The 18,213-nt window shown below is 58.4% G+C and overlaps 1 protein-coding gene across 1 annotated transcript; it reads left to right on the plus strand.

Moving 5' to 3' along the window:
* Positions 1–2,090: 2,090 nt before the first annotated feature.
* PTGES (prostaglandin E synthase) lies at positions 2,091–10,941 on the plus strand. Its single transcript, XM_081282183.1, has 3 exons — positions 2,091–2,314; positions 4,793–4,875; positions 10,296–10,941. The coding sequence occupies exons 1-3, from the start codon at positions 2,186–2,188 to the stop codon at positions 10,543–10,545; spliced, it is 462 nt and encodes a 153-aa protein (XP_081138309.1). The 5' UTR covers positions 2,091–2,185; the 3' UTR covers positions 10,546–10,941.
* The last annotated feature ends 7,272 nt before the right edge of the window (positions 10,942–18,213 follow it).

Below are 18,213 nucleotides of genomic sequence, written 5' to 3' on the forward strand. Positions count from 1 at the left end.
GCTGGCCGGCCAGGGACTAGTGTCCCTAGTTTGAGGAGAAGGAAATGGAGGCTCAGAGGCTCAGAATGAAGCAGGATCTACTGTGTGCCTGGTACTTATTAATGAGGCTGGGTAGACGATTCCTTTGAATTTCCAAAATGTTTGTCGGAAATAACTGACATTCATCTGCGTTTTACAACCCAGAGAACCAGATCAGAGAGTGAATCTGCTCACCTGAGACCACACAGTTGCGGCAAAGGGCTGGCTCTGGGATCTAGTGCCAGCTGAGCTTGGCTCAGGCCCACCATTCCCTTGCTCTCTGCTGCTTTAGGGCCCAGGGCAGACTGGTCCTGCTGGCCAGCTGGCCAGTGCTGTCCTCAAGGACTGGCTTGGGAGGGAGAGTGGAGCAGCATGAGGGACTGATTTTTCTCTTTCCTTCTTCCCTGGGCACCTCCTAAAGTGTCGGCAAAGTGACATGAGCGGGAACCTGGAGAAGGCCCTTGCCTAGGCCCCGGGGAGGGAGCAGGACCAGCAGGTGAGGGACTCAGAGAATCCTAGTCACCGACTGTCCATGCTTTCTAATGAGGAGCTGAAGGCTTTTCAGGAAAGAGTCTCCTAGAAAACTAGGTTCTGACAAGACAGGTGTGACATGCAGCTCACATGGCTGCCGTAACAAGTCACCAGGCTGAAAACCACACCAAGTATGTCCTGAATTCTGGCTGAAAACCACACCAAATAAGTCTCACGGGGCTAAGATCAAGGCACTGGCAGGGCCATGTCCCTTCTAGGGGCTCCAGGGAGGAGCAATCTGTCTCCTCACCTTTGCAGATTCCAAGCCAGGTGTGGTGATGTATGCCTGCGGTCTCAGCGACTCAGGAGGCTGAGGCAGGAGGATCACAAATTGGAGGCCAGTGTTGAGAGCCACAGTTTAGTCGGAATGATGCCTGGCATTTTGCTAGAGGGAATGGTTGAAAGGTGACCCTGCTCTGGGATTAGGGCGGCTCTGGGATTAGGGCGGATCCTCTGGAATAGGGCAGCTCCAGGATTAGGGCGGATCCTGCTGGGATTAGGGTGGATCTTGCTGCCTTGGGCGCCTGCTACTTTGGAGTTCCCTGTTGAGTTCTCAAGGGGTTTCCAAGGGGTTCCGGGAGAATTGGCGGGTGGAGCCCGGTGTGTGTAAGAGTGCCGGTGAGAGTTTGGGAATAAAGAGTTGCTGTTTGAACCTAAAAGGCTGTGTGGCAGCTCGGTTATTTGTGCCCAGCCAGACTACGGCAGGCCAGCCTCAGCAACTTAGTGAGACCTTGTCTCAAAATAAAAAATAAAAAAGGTTGAGGATGTGGCTGAGTTGTAGAGCATCCCTGGGTTCAAATCCCCAATACCAAATAAATAAACAAATGAATAGAACCTTTCCATCTTCCAGAGGAAGATGGCTCTGGGGCCCTCCTTCAGCTTGGAAGCCAGCAGCTCAGGCCTCCCCAGCGCCCATCTGCCCTTTCCCCTCCTCTGTCCATCCCACTTTGCTTCTGACAATTCTAACGCCCCTCCCAGAAGGGCCTCGGGTGGCACCGTCCTCATCCAGACAGCCCTAGAGTCTTGAGATCCTTATGGAATCCCATCTACAGAGTCCCTTCTGCCACGCCAGGTGATATATTTGCCAGTTTGGGGTATGGGAATGTGAACGGGGTGTTTATGGAAGGCCTTTTCCCGCAGTCACGTCCGTGTCTGGGGACTGTGGTTCCAGCGTTGGTGCGAGTGTGGGGGCCTGGTTCTCACGCACTGCCTGCCGTGACCCTTGGGCAGGTGGAACGGGTCGGCAACAGGCTCCACAGGTGCAGACGCTGCCAGGGGGTCGCCTTGCTGCAGCCCCAGAGGTGGGCTGTGCAGCACGCCCATGTCCCAGAGGAGACGTGAAGCCGATTGGAAAGTGCTCGAGGGCTCACCAGGGAGCATGGTCCAGAGCCAGGACTGGGGATGGGCGCGCCCTGCGCTCAGCTTTGGAAGCATCGGCGCGCTCAAGTTGCCTTTGGTCTCCTGGGAGGAGGGGGCCCGCCGAGGGGCGGGGCGGGGCTGGGTGGGGCGGGCGGGGCGGGAGGCAGCCCGCCCCCTCACCCGCCCGCCTCCTTCTTATTTCTGCAGGCTGCGCTGTCCCGACGCTCAGAACCACAGTCGCACTGTCCCGAGCCGGATCTCCCGCCAGCTGGCCGCGATGCCTACCCCAAGCCTGACGACGGTGAGCGGGCCGACCCTGCCGGCCTTCCTGCTCTGCAGCACGCTGCTGGTCATCAAGATGTACGTAGTGGCGGTCATCACAGGCCAAGTGAGGCTGCGGAAGAAGGTACGTGCAGCCCGGGTCCCCGCCCTGGGCTCGCTGGCGGTCCCTCTCGCTGCGCTGGGGAAAGTGCGGCATCCGGGAGTCGTGGCCAAGGTGTGCCGTGGGCCAGCGCGTGAGTGGCCTGGAGCTGCGCCCTCCCGCCCTGGAGCTGCGCCCTCCCGCCCTGGAGGATCCCGGGGCGAGTAGCCCGCCGACTTGCCTGGCTGCCTGGTTGGTACTTGGCATGTCCGGGAAGGCGCAGCTGGGGATTCTGACAGCCCAAAGCTCCTGTCGGATCTGGTGGCTTCCCGGCAGTGAGACCCAGTGTCTGGGTGGAGTGGAGACCCGCAAAATAGGAGGCCAAGTGGAAATTCCCGCTCCGCAGCTCTCCAGGCCCGCCGCAGGAGGCCAGATCGCCCCGCCACCGGGGTGTTTGGGGAGGAAATCCCCCTTAACCCAAGTCCCTGATTCAAAATAATGATGAGGAGCTAGGCAATGGCTGGCAGGAGGGCCCCTGCCGCCCCCGCGGGTCTGCAGCAACCTGTTAGACCCCGGGGTCCGGTACCTGTGCATTCGGGGCCCAGGTACTTTGATAGAGGACTCCTTTCATGAAGTGCAAGGGAGGCTGCGTCTGGCTGGTGTGTGGGTGGGCCCTGGGGGTGGGGGTCCTGTGAACCCCTGGAGCAGCACAGGCAAGATTAAAGGCAGAGGTGCTGCCCGCCACAGGCCACCTGGAGTCCACTGGTTCTCCACCTTGACCTGCCTAGGACTTGGAGTGCAGGCATGCATGGGGCAGGGGTGCTGCCTCACTCTGAGTCCTTCCTGGGGTCGGGGTTGCAGAGCTGAACGGGACTCCCCACCACAGCCTTGCTGAGTGGCTGAGGCTGGCTTTGAACTCATTACCCTCTTGCCTCAGCCTCCCTGGGCTGGGATTGCAGGCCTGTGCCCCCATACAGGCCCAGAAGTCTCCTTTCAAACAGGTGAACTGAGAAGGGTGGAGGTGACCACCCTTCCAGGCCTCTCGTGAGCAGCAGAGCCAGGCAGGAGGAACCACCCAAGGGGCGGCCTGGGCTGGGGTGGCAGCTCCTCAAGACCAAGCGCCCCTCTCATTTCTGCACTTGTCAGGAAGGACCTGGGGCAGGGCATGGAGCAGAGGTGACAGAGGCAGCCTGGGCCCCGGGGCAAGCTGGGGAGGCAGCTCCCTGAACACAGCAGAGCCTCCCAGACATTGGTCCTCGTGATTTACTAGTAACTGTGACTCTGAGAACCCCAGCAGCCAGGGGTCACTGGGAGAGTGTCCAGAGGCCGGGCCTCTGGCTCCACTAGAGCCGGGACATCCGACACCCTGGGCTTCTGGTCTGCAGGGCAGCTGGCCCCTGGCCAGGCCTACTTGTCTTTGAATCACATTGGCCAGAAGAACAACCTGTGGCCATGGGCTCCAGAGGCCCGCACCTGCCGAACGCAGAGACCCTTAGAAAGGTGTCGGGGACCCAGGACTCTGCCTGGGGCTTTCAGAGTCCATGAAACACTGACTTAAGGACCAGCAGAGAGCAGGGGAGCTGTCATCCTCCTGATGAGCCTGATTTGCCTGGGGCAGGGCAGGGCAGGGGCAGGGCAGGGCCAGGCCCACTGGGAAGGACAAGCCCACCCTGGGGGGAGCCTGAGCCAGAGGGTGGGTCTGGTACAGGTGAGCAGTTAGAAGCCTGCTGCTGAGATTCAGGGCCTGCTGTTTGTGCTGTCAGATCTGCAGGGTTGACTTGGTTTGCCTGGGGGCCAGTGGGGACAGTGTGACAGGGCCTTCAATGACCTGTATGTGGTCGGAGGTCTCTGCTCTCCTTCCCTGGGCGCCCTCCTCCTGTGGGGCCTCTCCGAGCCTCTGCCCTCGCCCGCCACCTGGAGCTCTGTTTCCTTCTGAGCTTCCTGAGGAGGAAGTTGAGGCACAGGGAGGATGGAGCCTGCCCAAGGCCTCCCGCTGCTGTTTACTGGGCTCAGCCTCTCCCTGGCAGGCAAGGACTCTCCCCCACCCCAGCCACACCCAGCCCCTGAACTGCTTGGGGAATTTTTAAATTTAACTTTTAATTATTTTGCAACTTAGAAATTGCAAAGGGCTTGACCTGCTACCATGTGTCCCCAGCCCCCAGGGAATCTGTGTTGGTACTGATCCCTTTGCACACACTGTGACTTCTGCCTTGAATGTTGTTGCTCCAGCCCTCCCTGCACCTGGTTAGTGTCAGGGTGTCCACCCAGCCTCAGCCTTAATACCGCCACTGTCCCATCTCTGTCCCCTGTGAACATTCCCAAGGCCAAGTCTGCTTCTCTCTTCCTTTCCATTCCTTTCCCCTCCTCTCCTTCCTCTCTGCTGAGGAGGAGCTCATGGTTGCTGGCTGAGTTGGGGAGTGGGGTGACTGCCACTGCTGTGTCCCTGGGAACTCTGTCCATGAGCAAACAGACGGGTGCCGGGCTGTCCCCTCATGATGATGGTTCTTGGCTGGTGTGTTTCAGGCTTTTGCCAACCCCGAAGATGCCCTGAGACATGGTGGCCTCCAGTTCTGCCGAAGTGACCCTGATGTGGAGCGCTGTCTCAGGCAAGTACCCTTGACCTTGGCCTGGCCCCACAGAGCCTATATCCTTCAGGTCCCCTCAGCACCTCGCGATTCCGGGAGGCTGAGGTTCTCTGCGTTCCTTTCTCCCTCTCACAGCTTTAATTCATTCGCCGATTTAATTTCTAATTAATCTTGGAAAAAATACATGCTCATGTCTCAACTCCAAAGTTAGCAAAGGATATTCAGAGAAATGTAGTCTCCCTCCCACCTGGCCTCCAAGTGTGCCCTGGCCTCCAGGTGTGCCCCCACCTCCAGGTGTGCCCCTGATAAGGCTGACCAGCTCCCCTCCGAGGGGCCTCTGGCTCTGTCCTCCTCCGTGGTGAACAGAGCGGAGGGCACCTTGTCTTCCTCTATGAGCACCTGTGCGCAAAACTGTGGGTGTAGGAAGCGTTGTGCATGCGCATAAATCCCGTCCTGGCAACCCCTGCCCACGCAGCGGGCCGTCCTGCTTGATGGTGGATCCTTGCCAACACAAGGGGTGCCACTTCAGTTTGCATTTCTTTTATTCTGAAGGAAGGTAAACATTTTTTTTTTTGGATGCTTAACATTCCCCAGACAAAAACAGGTTTTTTTCTTATCATAAAACTCAGAACTACTCATTGTGGAAAATTTGGATATTACTGAGAATACAAAGAGACAGGGAAACCACTCAATTCTAGCACTGTTGACGTTTTGTCTTCTATGTGCAAATATTGTTCATGAAATTCTGTCAACACCATGAGCACTTTCCATGTCAGTAACTAGTATTTGCAAAATGATTCTTTAAAAGAGGCTGTGTGCTGGGCATGGGGCACATGCTTGTAGCCCCAGTGGTTTAGGAGGCTTTGAGGCAGGAGGATTGCAAGTTAGAGGCCACTATCTTCCTCAGCAACTTAGTGAGACCCTGTCTCAAAGTAAAAAGGGCTGGGGACATGGCTCAGTGGTTAAGTGCCCCTGGGTTCAATCTCTAGCTCAAAAAAAAAAAAAAAAATGGGACCTGGGTAAAATTCCTGCAGTGACTTAAGTCCACATAAGCAGGGTGACTATGGGAGTCTGTAGCAGTTTCTGCCTGGTACTTCTCACCAGCAGGCAAGAGAGAGGTGGTCACACCTCTGGGGGACGGAGGGAGTATCTGAGGAGTAGTTGGACAGGGGTGAGACAGGAGACAAACCATCACACAGGTCCCAGCACGTCCCCATGCGTCACAGGCGGAAATGGGCAGGATGCCATCACTTTAATAATAGGAACTTTTCTTCTGCAAAGAAAGTCTGTGGGTTTTTTCCTTATGTTTTTCTTAGCCATTGACAACAGTATACACACTTGTGGTTTTAACAAATTACAGAGATGTGTCATAGGAAGTGAGGTCCATTGCTGTCCTACCCTTTCTAACAGAACTATGGTATACAACCTTCCATCTGAGCTCCCATCCATCCCTCCACCATTTAGTGAGCACCTACTATGCTGAAGACTTTGCACGCCTTCCCCATACCTGGCCCCACATTGCTGACCCTTGTGCCACCCTCATCCCTGGGGACTCTGTGGGCCCTGGGGAGGGAAGAGATGAGAGGTCTAGGCAGCTTATGAGGACATGTTGTGGCTGGTCCTGGGTGGCAAGACGTGTCTGGGAGAGACAAGAGGCCTGTGTGGGCTGAGTGTTTTCAACAAAAGGGCCTGTCATCTAGTGCTGATGTTAAGTGCTGAGATTCAAGCTGGTTTATGAGGACCGATTCTGATCATGCTTTATATCCATTCACTGATGTATTGGGGAGCTACTCTGAACAGGTGGCACCTGGGTCCCCGGGGCTCCTCCTCTGCCACCTGACTTTCTGGAGCAGCCTGGGGACTTGAGGGTGCAGAACTAAGAGCACGTGTCTGCCACTCCTGGCTGAGCCCAAGAAGGAGCCCGAGGCAGCGGGAAGTTACACATTAGACCGAGGGTTCTGATGTGTGCAGGAGGCCTCCAACCGCCCGCTCTGGAAAGCGCTGGTTTCTGGTTCTTGGGGTTCAAACCAGCTTTGCTGAGTAGCTCACCTGGAGCCACAGCTCAGCCTGGCCCCGGGAGACAGCAGGGACCAGGTTTAAAAGGCAGAACCAGGCCAGTGTCTTCCCAGGACACGGTCCACACTTTCTGGCGAGGGGTAGGTGAGTAACCACTGGGCTCTACCCCCGCCCCGGCTCCTTTTAATTATTTTGAGATAAGGTCTCGCCCAGGCTGGCCATGAAGTAGAGGTCCTCTTGCCTTGGCCTCCTGAGTTGTGGGCATGACCAGCGTGTGCCACCGTGCCTGGTGCAATGTGGCTTTCCAGGTGGCCCCTGAGAAGAATGGTGAGCATTTAACCCAAGCTTTTGGGTATTAGGACAATTTGGACCGGGGAGTCTTCTGGGAATTGGAACTGGGAGCAGTTTCCACTGAGCCTCTCACTGAGTTGCTTAGGGCCTCACCACATTGCTGAGGCTGGCTTTGAACCTGTGATCCTCGGGCCTCAGCCTCCCTAGCCACTGGGATTACAGGAGTTCACCACTGCACCCGGCAGGAATGTGTAGTTTTAATTGAAGAGAACAGGTTTGTCAGGGCATTGGACCCCAAAATGTCAGCCTGGAAGTCCCCTAGAGGTTACTGAGGGTGATCACTTTGTAGGTGGGGCCCAGGCCATCAGGAGTGTGGCAAAAGCAGCACGGGGGTTGGCAGCTGTGTCCAGCCCGGGCGCCGGCGGTGGTGGTGACAACCCTGGCAGCAAACCTAAGGTGCACGTAGGTGGTGTCGCCTCTTGTTTGCTGGTAGATGCAGCCCAGCAGTATCCCCACGAAGAAGCCCTGGGCAGGGCTCAGCGGGTCTGACCCCCTGGTTACCAGGCAGCTGAACCCAGGAAAGGCCCCGCGCTGGGAGCGGAGCTGGGGGAGCAGAAGGGGGACTCTTGAGTGGCCCGTGGCACTGGCCAGACCGCTCCCCACCGCAGTCACCTGTCGCAGTAAAGGGTTCTGTGTCCCGGCTGCAGCGGAGGGCGGGGACGGGCCGTGCTGTGGAGCCCTGCATGTCCAGTCTCGTGGCCTTTGGTGACTTAGCTTAGAAGCCTTGTTATTGGGATGACACATTCCGCCTGCGTCTCCCTACGTGACTCCCTCCGCGTCTCCACCGCGATCCTGCGGGTGGAGGTGGAGGGCCGTGGTCTCCCCTTGCTCCCTATCCTGGCTCCACGGTGGCCTCCCGGGGGCCCTGCTGCGGTTTGAGGCCTGCCAGGGAGGGAGGGCAGGCTGCCGAGGTCCGGAGTCAGAGCAGCCTCCTCTCCCGCCCCCTCTCCCACCAGGACCTGCCTCCTGGGGGTGCCCAGTGGCTGGGCTGGGAGGCAGCTCGGGTTCCCAGGGATCTGCAGGGCCCTGCGGGCCCCTTGCACTTGGCCCTGTAGGCTTTTCTGCCCGGAGAACTGGCCTCTGGGTGGATTAAGCGTCTCCCCTGGTGGGGAGGGAGGGCGGGGATTGAGCCCAGGGGTGCTTAACCACCGAGCCACATCCTCAGTGATATATATACACAGGGTCTTTCTGAGTTGCCTGGGGCCTTGCTAACCTCTGACTTGTGATCCTCCTGCCTCAGCCTCCCCAGCTGTGCGCTGGCCTAGTTATCCTTTTCCTAAAGGAATATGCAATTCACGAAGGGTCTCTCTCTTTTTTTTTTTTTAAAGAGAGAGAGAGAGGAGAGAGTAAGAGTGAGAGAATTTTTAATATTTATTTTTTTTAGTTCTCGGCGGACACAACATCTTTGTTGGTATGTGGTGCTGAGGATCGAACCCGGGCCGCACGCATCCCAGGCGAGCGCGCTACCACTTGAGCCACATCCCCAGCCCCACAAAGGGTCTCTTGGTGGCACTGACTGAGGTCACTGTGGCAGCAGACCTTGTTTTGAGACATGCTTAGCTCACTGGGGTTTCCAACGGTGTCCCTCCAACCCATCGGTGGCAGATTCAGGTGCAGTGATTTTTGGGAAAAACCCATCATTTCCTTCATGACTCCCAAGCAAAGTAAGGGACTTGTTTGGGAACCAGCCATGGCTGCAGGCTTTGGCTGCCTCCTCCCTCTGCACCCCCAGGATGCACCCCAGCTCCCTCCTTTGTGGGGGGGCAGCAGGCTCCCCATAGTCAGGGATACCTGACCCACCCAGCTGCAGACTTGCTTTCCCCATGACTGGGTTGCAAGGTCAAGGATCAGGATAAAAGGAGAAAGAAGGCTGGTGTTGGTCTCAGGGAGACAGAGAGGCCAGCCGCTGCATCCTGAGAAAGACCCAGCCCCTGCTGGGCTCAGGAAGGCTCCATACACTCAGAACAAAATTCAGAGTCCTGCTCTGCAAGCCTATCACCCACTGTCATCTGCCTCCCTCCGTCCCCTGCAGCACACTCTAGCACAGGGTCACTTTTCTGTGCTGTGAATGCATGTTGCTTATTCCTACCCCAGGGCCTTTGCTAGGCAAAATGTTCTTCTCTTGCATGGCCAGCTTCCTACCCTTAAGGCTCAAGGCAAATGTCTTCTTCCCTCCCCTGCTCTGCCTGCTTTTCTTCTGGTCAGGCAGCATGCTGTGGCCTTTGCCTAAGACTCCTCTTGCCAGTGTGGGGAAGAGGTGGCCTCCAAGTACCATCACCATGCAGGGGCTGCTGGGCTGGGCCTGGCCCGGTGACCCAGAGTTGCTGGTGAGGTGCATCCAGCTGACAGGGCTGGGAAGGGGCTTCTGTTCCAGCAGAGTCCCCATGAAACGTACACGCGGCCTGTCTTGGGGGTCACAGCTAGGGCACCGGGGTCCTGTTTATTTGAACATCCCGCGTGGTCACTATGGCTTTGGGCATTTGGTTGGAATCTAAGCGGCCTCCCCACCCTCCGCAGGGAAAAGCTGACCGTCACCAGGGTTCATAGATTGTAAGCCAGGGCTGGCGGGCAGGGGGCCTCTTCTTTCTTGGCCATGTACTTATGGCAGGGTCTGAGCAGCTCATCGGCCACACGTACGGGGCCTGGGCTGGGCCTGGAGGTGGCACTTAGGTTTCAGAGCAGGAGACAGCTAGGCGCAGGGATGCAGCCTGCACCCAGAGGGCCCCAGCCCCACCCTCACCAGCTCTTACCCTGCTTTTCCCGCCTGGTGTCCAAGGGCCAGAGAGATGATGGGCGAGTGGCAGGGGCCAGGTCCCCACAAGCCCCAGGCTGCGGTGTGCCACCCCCTGGCCTGTCACAGGGCTTGGTTGTCTCGGACAGAAGCAAGCAGCCGCTGTCCCTCTCACTCTGCACGCGGCCTTGTCCTGGCCTTGGGGTGGCCCGAGTGTCTGGAACCCCTCAAAGTCCCCAGTGGATGGGCCCTTCAGGGGCACAGTCCCACCCTCCTTGACCATCTCAGAAGACAGTGTCCCCCGTGCTGACGCCCGGCTGACCACCCCTGCTTGCCTCCCCAGAGCGCACCGGAACGACATGGAGACCATCTACCCCTTCCTCTTCCTGGGCCTGGTCTACTCCTTCCTGGGGCCGCACCCTGTGGTGGCCTGGGCACACTTCCTCGTCTTCCTCCTCGGCCGCCTGGTGCACACCTGGGCCTACCTGGGCAAGCTGCGGGCACCCATCCGCTCCCTGTCCTACACCCTGGCCCAGCTGCCCTGCGTCTCCATGGCCCTGCAGATCCTCTGGGAAGCAGCCCGCCACCTGTGACCAGCAGCTGAGTCCTCCTTGGCCACCAGACCATGAGCAAGAGCCGCTGTGACTGTCCCTGGGGACCCGGTGTCCCTTCCAGATGGTGATGGGCTCCGGGTCCTGGCTCCCACGGCCCCTGCTGGGGGCGTGGACCCCTGAGCTGGTGGCCTGTGAGCCCTGCGTGTGAGTGTGTGAGTGTCTGTGGGCTCCTGGGTGAGGTGGCCCATGGCAGGATTGGTAGAAAGTCCTTCTGTTCAGGAATAGCAGTGACCTGCTCCTGCCCCCTCCCTTCAGGGTGCCTGCACCTGCCATCGTCCAGTCCAGGGCTGCAGTGTGGACTTTACAGAGCCATGCAAGAGCCCCTGCCCAGGTGGTCTGGAGCAAGGCATGCCCTCTGTGTGTTACAACAGCTGCCAAGAGGGTCCTGTGGTGGCCAGGCCTGGAAGGATCCATCCCCTCCAGAGATAGGGCCCCGTTGACCTGGCCGGGTGTGCTTCCACTGCGAGCCTCCAACCCTGTGGGGATCCGTGTGTGTGTGTGTGTGTGTGTGTGTGTGTGTGTGTGTGTGTCTGTCTCAGGTTCCTGTCTTGGTTGTGTGGTTTTTGATCATTAAACAGTACTGTCCGACCCTGTGGCCACCGCCTCTTGCCCTTTCCTGTTGGCTGTTCTTGGCGTCTGCTGCTGTCCCCCTGGCCTGGGACTGCAGCTTGCTGGGTGTCCGGGGCCAATCTGGCAGGACATGATCTTGGCACAGAGACCCCCTGACTGGGTCACACAGCAAGTGGGCCGCTCCAAGCCAGCGTCCTTCCTCCCTGCCCAGGGCAGGTGAGGTGGCGCTTGGTCTGGGGTTCAGGAATCTTGACTTCTGCCCTGACCAGGTCACCTGCCACCTCATGGCCCTATGTCATTAGCTGCAGGACACTGAGGATCCGGGAGGCAGACACCTTGAGGGACCAGGTCTGCTCCACCCAGGTTCTGAACCTCTAGGCTTTGGCGCTGCGCTCTCCATGCAGGAGCCCTCCCCTCCCTGCCCTGACACGCTGCCTGGCTCTGTGGCTGGGGGACCCTGGCCTCTACAGAAGGCAGGCTGGTCCTGGTGCCGCGGAGCTGGGCGTGGGCAGCACTGACCCCTGGTGGTGAGACGGAGCCTCTGCTCCTGCGCTGCGGGGCCGCATCTGGAGAGAAGCCCCGGGTCTGGGCTGGACTTGGCCCTCCCCACACTCGCCTCGCCTCCTCCTTAACGATTCCAAGAGGACATTTCTGCCTTTTAGGTGAGGACGTGGAGAGGTGACCTGGCCAATCTCCCTGAGCCAGGATGTGCTAAGGCGGGGGTGGAGGGCAGAACAGACAGCGCCAAGTGCTGAGCACCCTGCTGGGAGGGTCCGCTTCCTGGTGGCAACTGCCCCTAGATGTGTGTGGGGGGGCTAAGTCTGGTCGGTGCAGGGACTTTAATTTTGGGGGAGTCCTGGGGCTTCGACTCAAGGGCACTTGACCACTGAGCCACATCCCCAGCCCCCTCTTTTCCCCCCAGCCCTATTTTGTGTTTTATTTAGAGACAGGGGCTCAATGAGTTGCTTAGCACCTCACTCTGGCTGAGGCTGGCTTTGAACTCTCATCCTCCTTCCCTCAGCCTCCCGAGCTGCTGGGATCACAGGTATGGCCACTGTGCCTGCCCAGCAGGGAATTTCAAGTGTGGACATCCAATGCACAGACTAGGAGCTCCTCCATGTGGGGTGGTCCCTGGGGCTCTCTAATATAATGGCTCTCTGGGCTCAAGGCTTCCACGAGCACCCCTGGAATATGAGGGCTTGGGGTTCAGCAAAGGTACCGGTAGACAGGTGCTGCTCTTCAGCCCTCGACAGTGCTTCGTGAGGTGGGGACGGAGCCTGGGGACCCCTCAATTCCCCGGGTGTGTACCTCCGGAGGCCATGGCCGTGGAGGGTGGACCCCATCTCTGGGGACTGATGGGACCCAGGCAGGCTCCCCAAGAGCATAGTTTGAATTGCAGCCTGAAAGGTGGGAGGGATTTTAAAAATATAGGTTCTCCCAAGTGAGGGTCAAAGTCGAAGGGTCACGAACCACAGAAAAGCTCAAAGTGGAAAACTGCTGACCCCCTGAGGCACCCACGCCGGGATCCGGATGCTCGGGGACGTGGTGAGGGCCAGGCTGGTGGGTCCCTGCACCTGACCTTGGTCCCTACTCCCCACCCAGAGCCAGGGGCGCCCGTCACTGTGCAGAGCCTCTGGTGGCACCGTCCCATGCAGAGGAGGCCTGTCCTCATGAGGACAGTGAGGTCCCCAGATCTGTGGGCACAACCCCGTGGTCTTTTGTGCGTGTGCGGTGCTGGGGACAGAGGGGGGCCCCCTGAGCCACACCCCAGCCCATCTTCCTGACTTGTCTTCTCCATGACCTCCTGTGTCCTTCTAGGACATGTCCCCAGGGGACAGAGATGGGGTCTGGCTGGTCCTTGCTCTTCCTGCCCATGTCCCAGGTCTGGTTCTAGGGCATGCCTCAGGGAATGAATGCTGTGGTCAACACTTGCGTCCACACACCCCGGGGACAGATTCAGAGTCATTTTGGTCCAGGAGGGAATTCCACAACAAGACACCATTTTTGCAGGTTTCTGGGCACCGTGGAGCCCCACGCACATCTCAGATGTGGGGATGTCCGTGCTCAGGGGCTCGTGGGCCTGCCCTGGTCCTGCCTGAGGTCTCCTCCTGGGGCTCTCAGTCGTCCTAAACCCGGAGCTTAGCCACACCCTGGCTTCCTCGGTTATTAACTGGCCCCTGTCCTTGGCTGTGCGTTTCCCAGGTTGTGTGCACGAGCCAGACCTCACCGACACCTGTGCCTCTCGTCCCTCTGCCCGGCTGTTTCTTTTTCTTTCTTTGGTACCAGGGGCTGAACCCAGAGGTGCTTGACCACTAGCCACATTCCCGGCCCTTTTTATTTTGACACAAGTCTCGCTAAGTTGCTTAGGGCCTTGCTAAGTTGCTGAGGCTGGTCTCAAACTTGTGATCCTACTGCCCCTGCCTCCTGAGTCACTGGGATGACAGGCCCGTGCCATCAGCCCATGGCATATTTACTTTTCATGGCTTGTAGTACATGTTGTGTGCTCCAAAAGGATCATTCAAATTTGGATAAGATTTTAAAGAGTTTTGTCAATTTTTCTACCCAAGTGGAGAAACTTACAAGTGCATATAAAGAACAGGCCACCCACAGGCCGACCTCCCCGAGAAGCCCATCCTAGAGATGGGGTGACCTGGGGTCACATTATGGTTTATGACTTCCCAGATTGTTCACTGGACATATTAAACATGTAGGTGACATAAAGTGCACACACTGTGCCCACAGAAGCGGCGACCGCGGGCAGCCTGTTTCTTCTCCCAGGCTCTCTTTTTGGTAGCTGGGTGCTTCCCAGAGACATGTCCCCGGTCACCCATGCACGTGATGATGGCAGCACCTCTGGGTATCGCCAGCTACCAAAGAGATTTTGATCCGCTTCCCTTTGTGAAAAGTTTGATTATGAAAACCAGGAGGTATTTCTATTTTCCAAATAGAAAATAATAACATTAAATTCTAGCTCTCATTAAGTTAGATCTGCTGACATCTAGAATTGACCTGGGTGTTTTAAGTTATCATGACACTGGAGCGCTCACAGGGAGGGCTTCTTGCTGGAGACGGCTGGTGGGAGGACGTTGCTGGACAGGCCCGGGAGGAGCCGGCACAGTGGATGGGCAGGGGCACTGAGTCGCCAGGGCTGACTGGCAGCGATGCTGGGGTGGGTGCAGCAGGATTGTGACCTGGGGAGCCAAGGCAGGCTCCAGGCAGGGGGGCGACACGGTCAAGCTGAGATCTAGGACTGTCTGCTCTGCAGGGGGACAGGAGGCTGACGCTGTGGGGCTCCCTGTGGGTGCTGTGGACGATGGGCCAGGGAGGCTGAGAGGGGACCCTGTGTGTGTCCGCTTTTATGTGTTATGTGAAGTAAAGGAGGGAGGGGAGGGTCCCAGAGACAAAACTCCTGCAAACACCCAAACCAGAGAATCCAAGGCCAGAGTTTCTGGCTGTGACCTTGATGGGGCTTACAAGCCCTTGGCTGCTCAGGATCACTTCCCACTGCTGAGTCACAGACTTATCAGTGTGAACAACACGTGGGGTCTCTCAGTGTCGCAGCCAGGAGACTGGGCTCAGCTGGGTCTTTCTGCTCAGGGTCTCTCAAGGTGCCCTCAGAGCGTCACCCATCTGAGGTTCCATCTAAGGTCTCCAGTGCATTTGTGTTGTAGCCAGACTGGGTTCCTTGTGGTGGCGAGAGTGAGGCCCTGGGATCCTAACTGAGATCATGCATGGCTGCTTGCTTCTTCAAGGTCAGCAGGAGGGTATATCTGCCCCACGCTCTTTCAGGAGGGACCCACATCATCTACTAAAGGGCTCACCTGATTAGTACAGGCCCACCCAGGGCAATTTCCCTTTTGATTAAGTCAAAGGTGACTGATGATGGAGCCTAATCACACCTGAAAGGTCCCTTCCCCTTGTCACCCTCTGTTAGGTGGAAGCAAACCTTGGTCTCCACTCACAGTCCAGGACAGGGGTCCTAAGATGGGGTGACGGGGGGGGGGGGGCGGAACACGGGACGGTCATAGCACTTTGCCCACACACACAGTCTTTCCCTGGCCCCTTTCTGACCTTGAGGTGCCCATTCCTCACCTCCTCATACTCCAACTTCCACCCAATCCCCTTCCAAGATGCGAGCTGAGAATTATGAGGTTCTCCAACACACTCTTTCCAGCATTTGCTGCTTAAAAGGGGGATCACCCTCAGACGCAGGGGTGTTTGTCTGATCCCAGCAACTCGGGAGACCAAGGTCAACGGAAAAAGAAGAGAAAAAGAAAAAAAGCTCAGTGACCTGCATTATTTTGGGTAGTTTTGTTTTTCTATGAAGTCATTATAATAATGTGCAGATGAGTGGACTGTGAACACCATGTAATTTAATCCATTTATGTTTTGGTTTGTGGCTTCCCAGATTTTTTACCTCGCACTTGTAAAGTATGTGGAAAACGCCCTGTGCGCGTTGCTTTTCCCTGCTTTGGGTTACAGCTCGATGGGGGCTCAGAGGAGGAGTGACTGGGCGAACATTTTCACGGCTGTTACAACGTTTCCAAAATGCTGTGGGGCTCCTACGCCGGCCCTGCCCGGGCTTGGGGTTGGCCGTGTCCTTGAAGGAGCCTGCGGCCAGCCCGGCTCCGCGGCCCCGCAGCGCCCTCCAGTGGTGGACACCAGGAGCGCAGGAGCCAGAGGGACCCGTCTGGTTTTAGTCCCTCTGTTGGGTTCCCCAGGAGTGGGGTGGGACAGAGGGAACCGGGAGCAGCCCTGGGCCCGGCGCAGGGTTTCCTGGACACGGAGAGTGCCGTTTCCAGGAGATTTTGACCCCCTTCAACCCCACCCCTCACTCTGTCCTCCACTGTAAGGAACTGCTGTGCCCACAGATGGCCCAGGTGGGGGCCCACAACCCTGGGCGGTGGCCTCTGAGATCATCCACTTCACAGAGGAGGGAACCAGGCCCTGGAACAGTGCGTGGCTCAAGGTCACAGAGCCAGAAACTCTGGCCTTGGTTTCTCTGGTTTGGGTTTCTGCAAGAGTTTTGTCTCTGTGACCCTCCCCTCTGTGCCTCTCCCCCTCCCTCCTGTATTCACATAACACATAAAAGTGGACACACACAAGGTCCCCTCCCAGCCTCACCTGGCCAACAGACAAAGGCAGGCAGACAGAGTGTGGGTTCCGCCCGCCTGGACGGGGCCTGGGGCCCCTGGCCTTATGGGAAGGGACGCGGGAAGGGTGCCCAGGACCTGCAGTGAGTGCCACCTAGCTCCGCAGGGTGTGAGGCTCTGTCCTCCGCGTCCTCCAGGTAAGGCAAGCTTGCTTCCCGCAGCACCGGGGAGGGCACGGGGTGGACGTCTCTGGTCCAGTGGCCCTGGGCTGCCCTGGAACCGGCCCTGACCCTCTCCAAGGCTGGCGCTCCTGGGACCCACCTTTCAGGCCTCACCCATGGGAGCCCATCTCTGGCCAGTAGCCCCAGCCCCACTCCTTCACGGAGCTTCAGCGTGTGAGGAGGGGCGGAAAGGCAGGAGGACGGGAAGCGCCACCATGGAGCTCTGGACCTCGCCAGGTGCCCGGAGGGACTGTCCTCTGCTTGTTCCCAATTTAGTGCTTCCAGGCATGAAAGAGGCCCCGGTTCCTGGCTGTCCATGGGGACATGCTCTGGGCCCCAATCCCCAGGTGGGGGGAGCAGCGAGCTGGGCAGGGAGGACCCTGCTCTGGCCGGGGTGGCCCTCCACTCCAGGGTGGATAAAAGGACAAGCCATCTCCTCCTGGGCCAGCGGATGTCAAGTGTGTGGCAATATTCAGTGAACGGATGGCCAACAGGGGCCAGAGTGCCCTTACCCCAGGTGGAGACCACATGGAGCAAGGAAGGAGACTCTGACGACCCCCAGCCCCTGGCTCTGGCCTGGCTCTGCCCACCGGAGCCAGCTCCACGGGTCAGCAGAATGCCCCTCCTGGAGCCCAGGCTCTTCTGCCTCTGAGGAGCCCCGCAGCTGCCCACTGACCCTGCCCCTCTGAAGGGGCCACGCTCAAGCCACCGGAGCCAGGTCCCCATGGCCCAACTGCAGGTGGAGTATGGGGAGCAAATGAAGGGTATGTTGGGGCCGCAGGGACGGGAGGTCCCCAGGTCCCTCAGTGTGGCTACAGACCTCTCAAACAAAATCGAGGACTTCAGGGCCGGAGGCGTAGCTCAATGCAGAGCACTTACAGAGCACTCGAGGGGCCCTGGGTTCTGTCCCTAGCACCAAAACAAAGGTGTGTGGGGTGTCGGCTGAGGGGGACGCGGCCGACATGTTCTGCAATAGCATCGAGGCTTTGCCTGCTTGAGGCCATCTAGAAGGTGGGGCCCACGGCTAGCACTTTGGGGACACTGATGCCATGCAGCGGGGGTAGAATATGGCAAATCTGCTCATCGTGTTCCCCCCCTGTCCAGGTATCACGGGCTGTGTCCGCACCCCAGGGCCGGGGTCTGAACCTGAGGCTCCCGGGTGCAGATCCTCCAGTGCCCCTGGGCTGGGCTGGGGTCTGCACCTCCCTGGAGGGTGAGCACCCCGAAGAGCCGGCAGGAGGTGGGGCGGCCTCCGTCCGCTCTGGCCACCCAGATTATGCAGGTCCCTCCTAAGCAGCGTCACTGGTGGCACGTGTGTCCTCTGCCACCTCCAGTTATCGTCTGTGAATGGGTGTGGGGGGACAGCTGTCCCATGCCTCGGTGTCCCAGGAAGAGGGGAACCTAATCCAGCATGGCCCACACTCCATCAGGCCGCTCAGAAATCGGTGGCTGTCTATCCTGTCCCTGCATAGAGTGGAGGTGCCCCCGCCCTGTCACACAGCAAGGGTCCCTGGGGGTTCAGAATGGGAGATGAAGCCCAGGGCAGGTTTCTGTCCCCTACCCCAGCCCCCAGCCGTGGGCCCTGCAGGGTGACTGAGGATGACATTCCAAGGGACTGTGCGAGTGTGCCTCGGAGACGGCTGGTCTGAGCCAGGCCCAGGGTGGCCCTGTGACTGCTGCAGGCCAGAGAAGGGTCCCAGAAGGTCCATCAGTCCCACGGGGTCCCAGTTCCCCTTATCCACCCTGCCACGACCTTTTGGAGC

This window comes from Spermophilus citellus (genome assembly GCF_964194105.1).
Source record: "Spermophilus citellus genome assembly, chromosome: 2".
Taxonomy (NCBI): domain Eukaryota; kingdom Metazoa; phylum Chordata; class Mammalia; order Rodentia; family Sciuridae; genus Spermophilus; species Spermophilus citellus.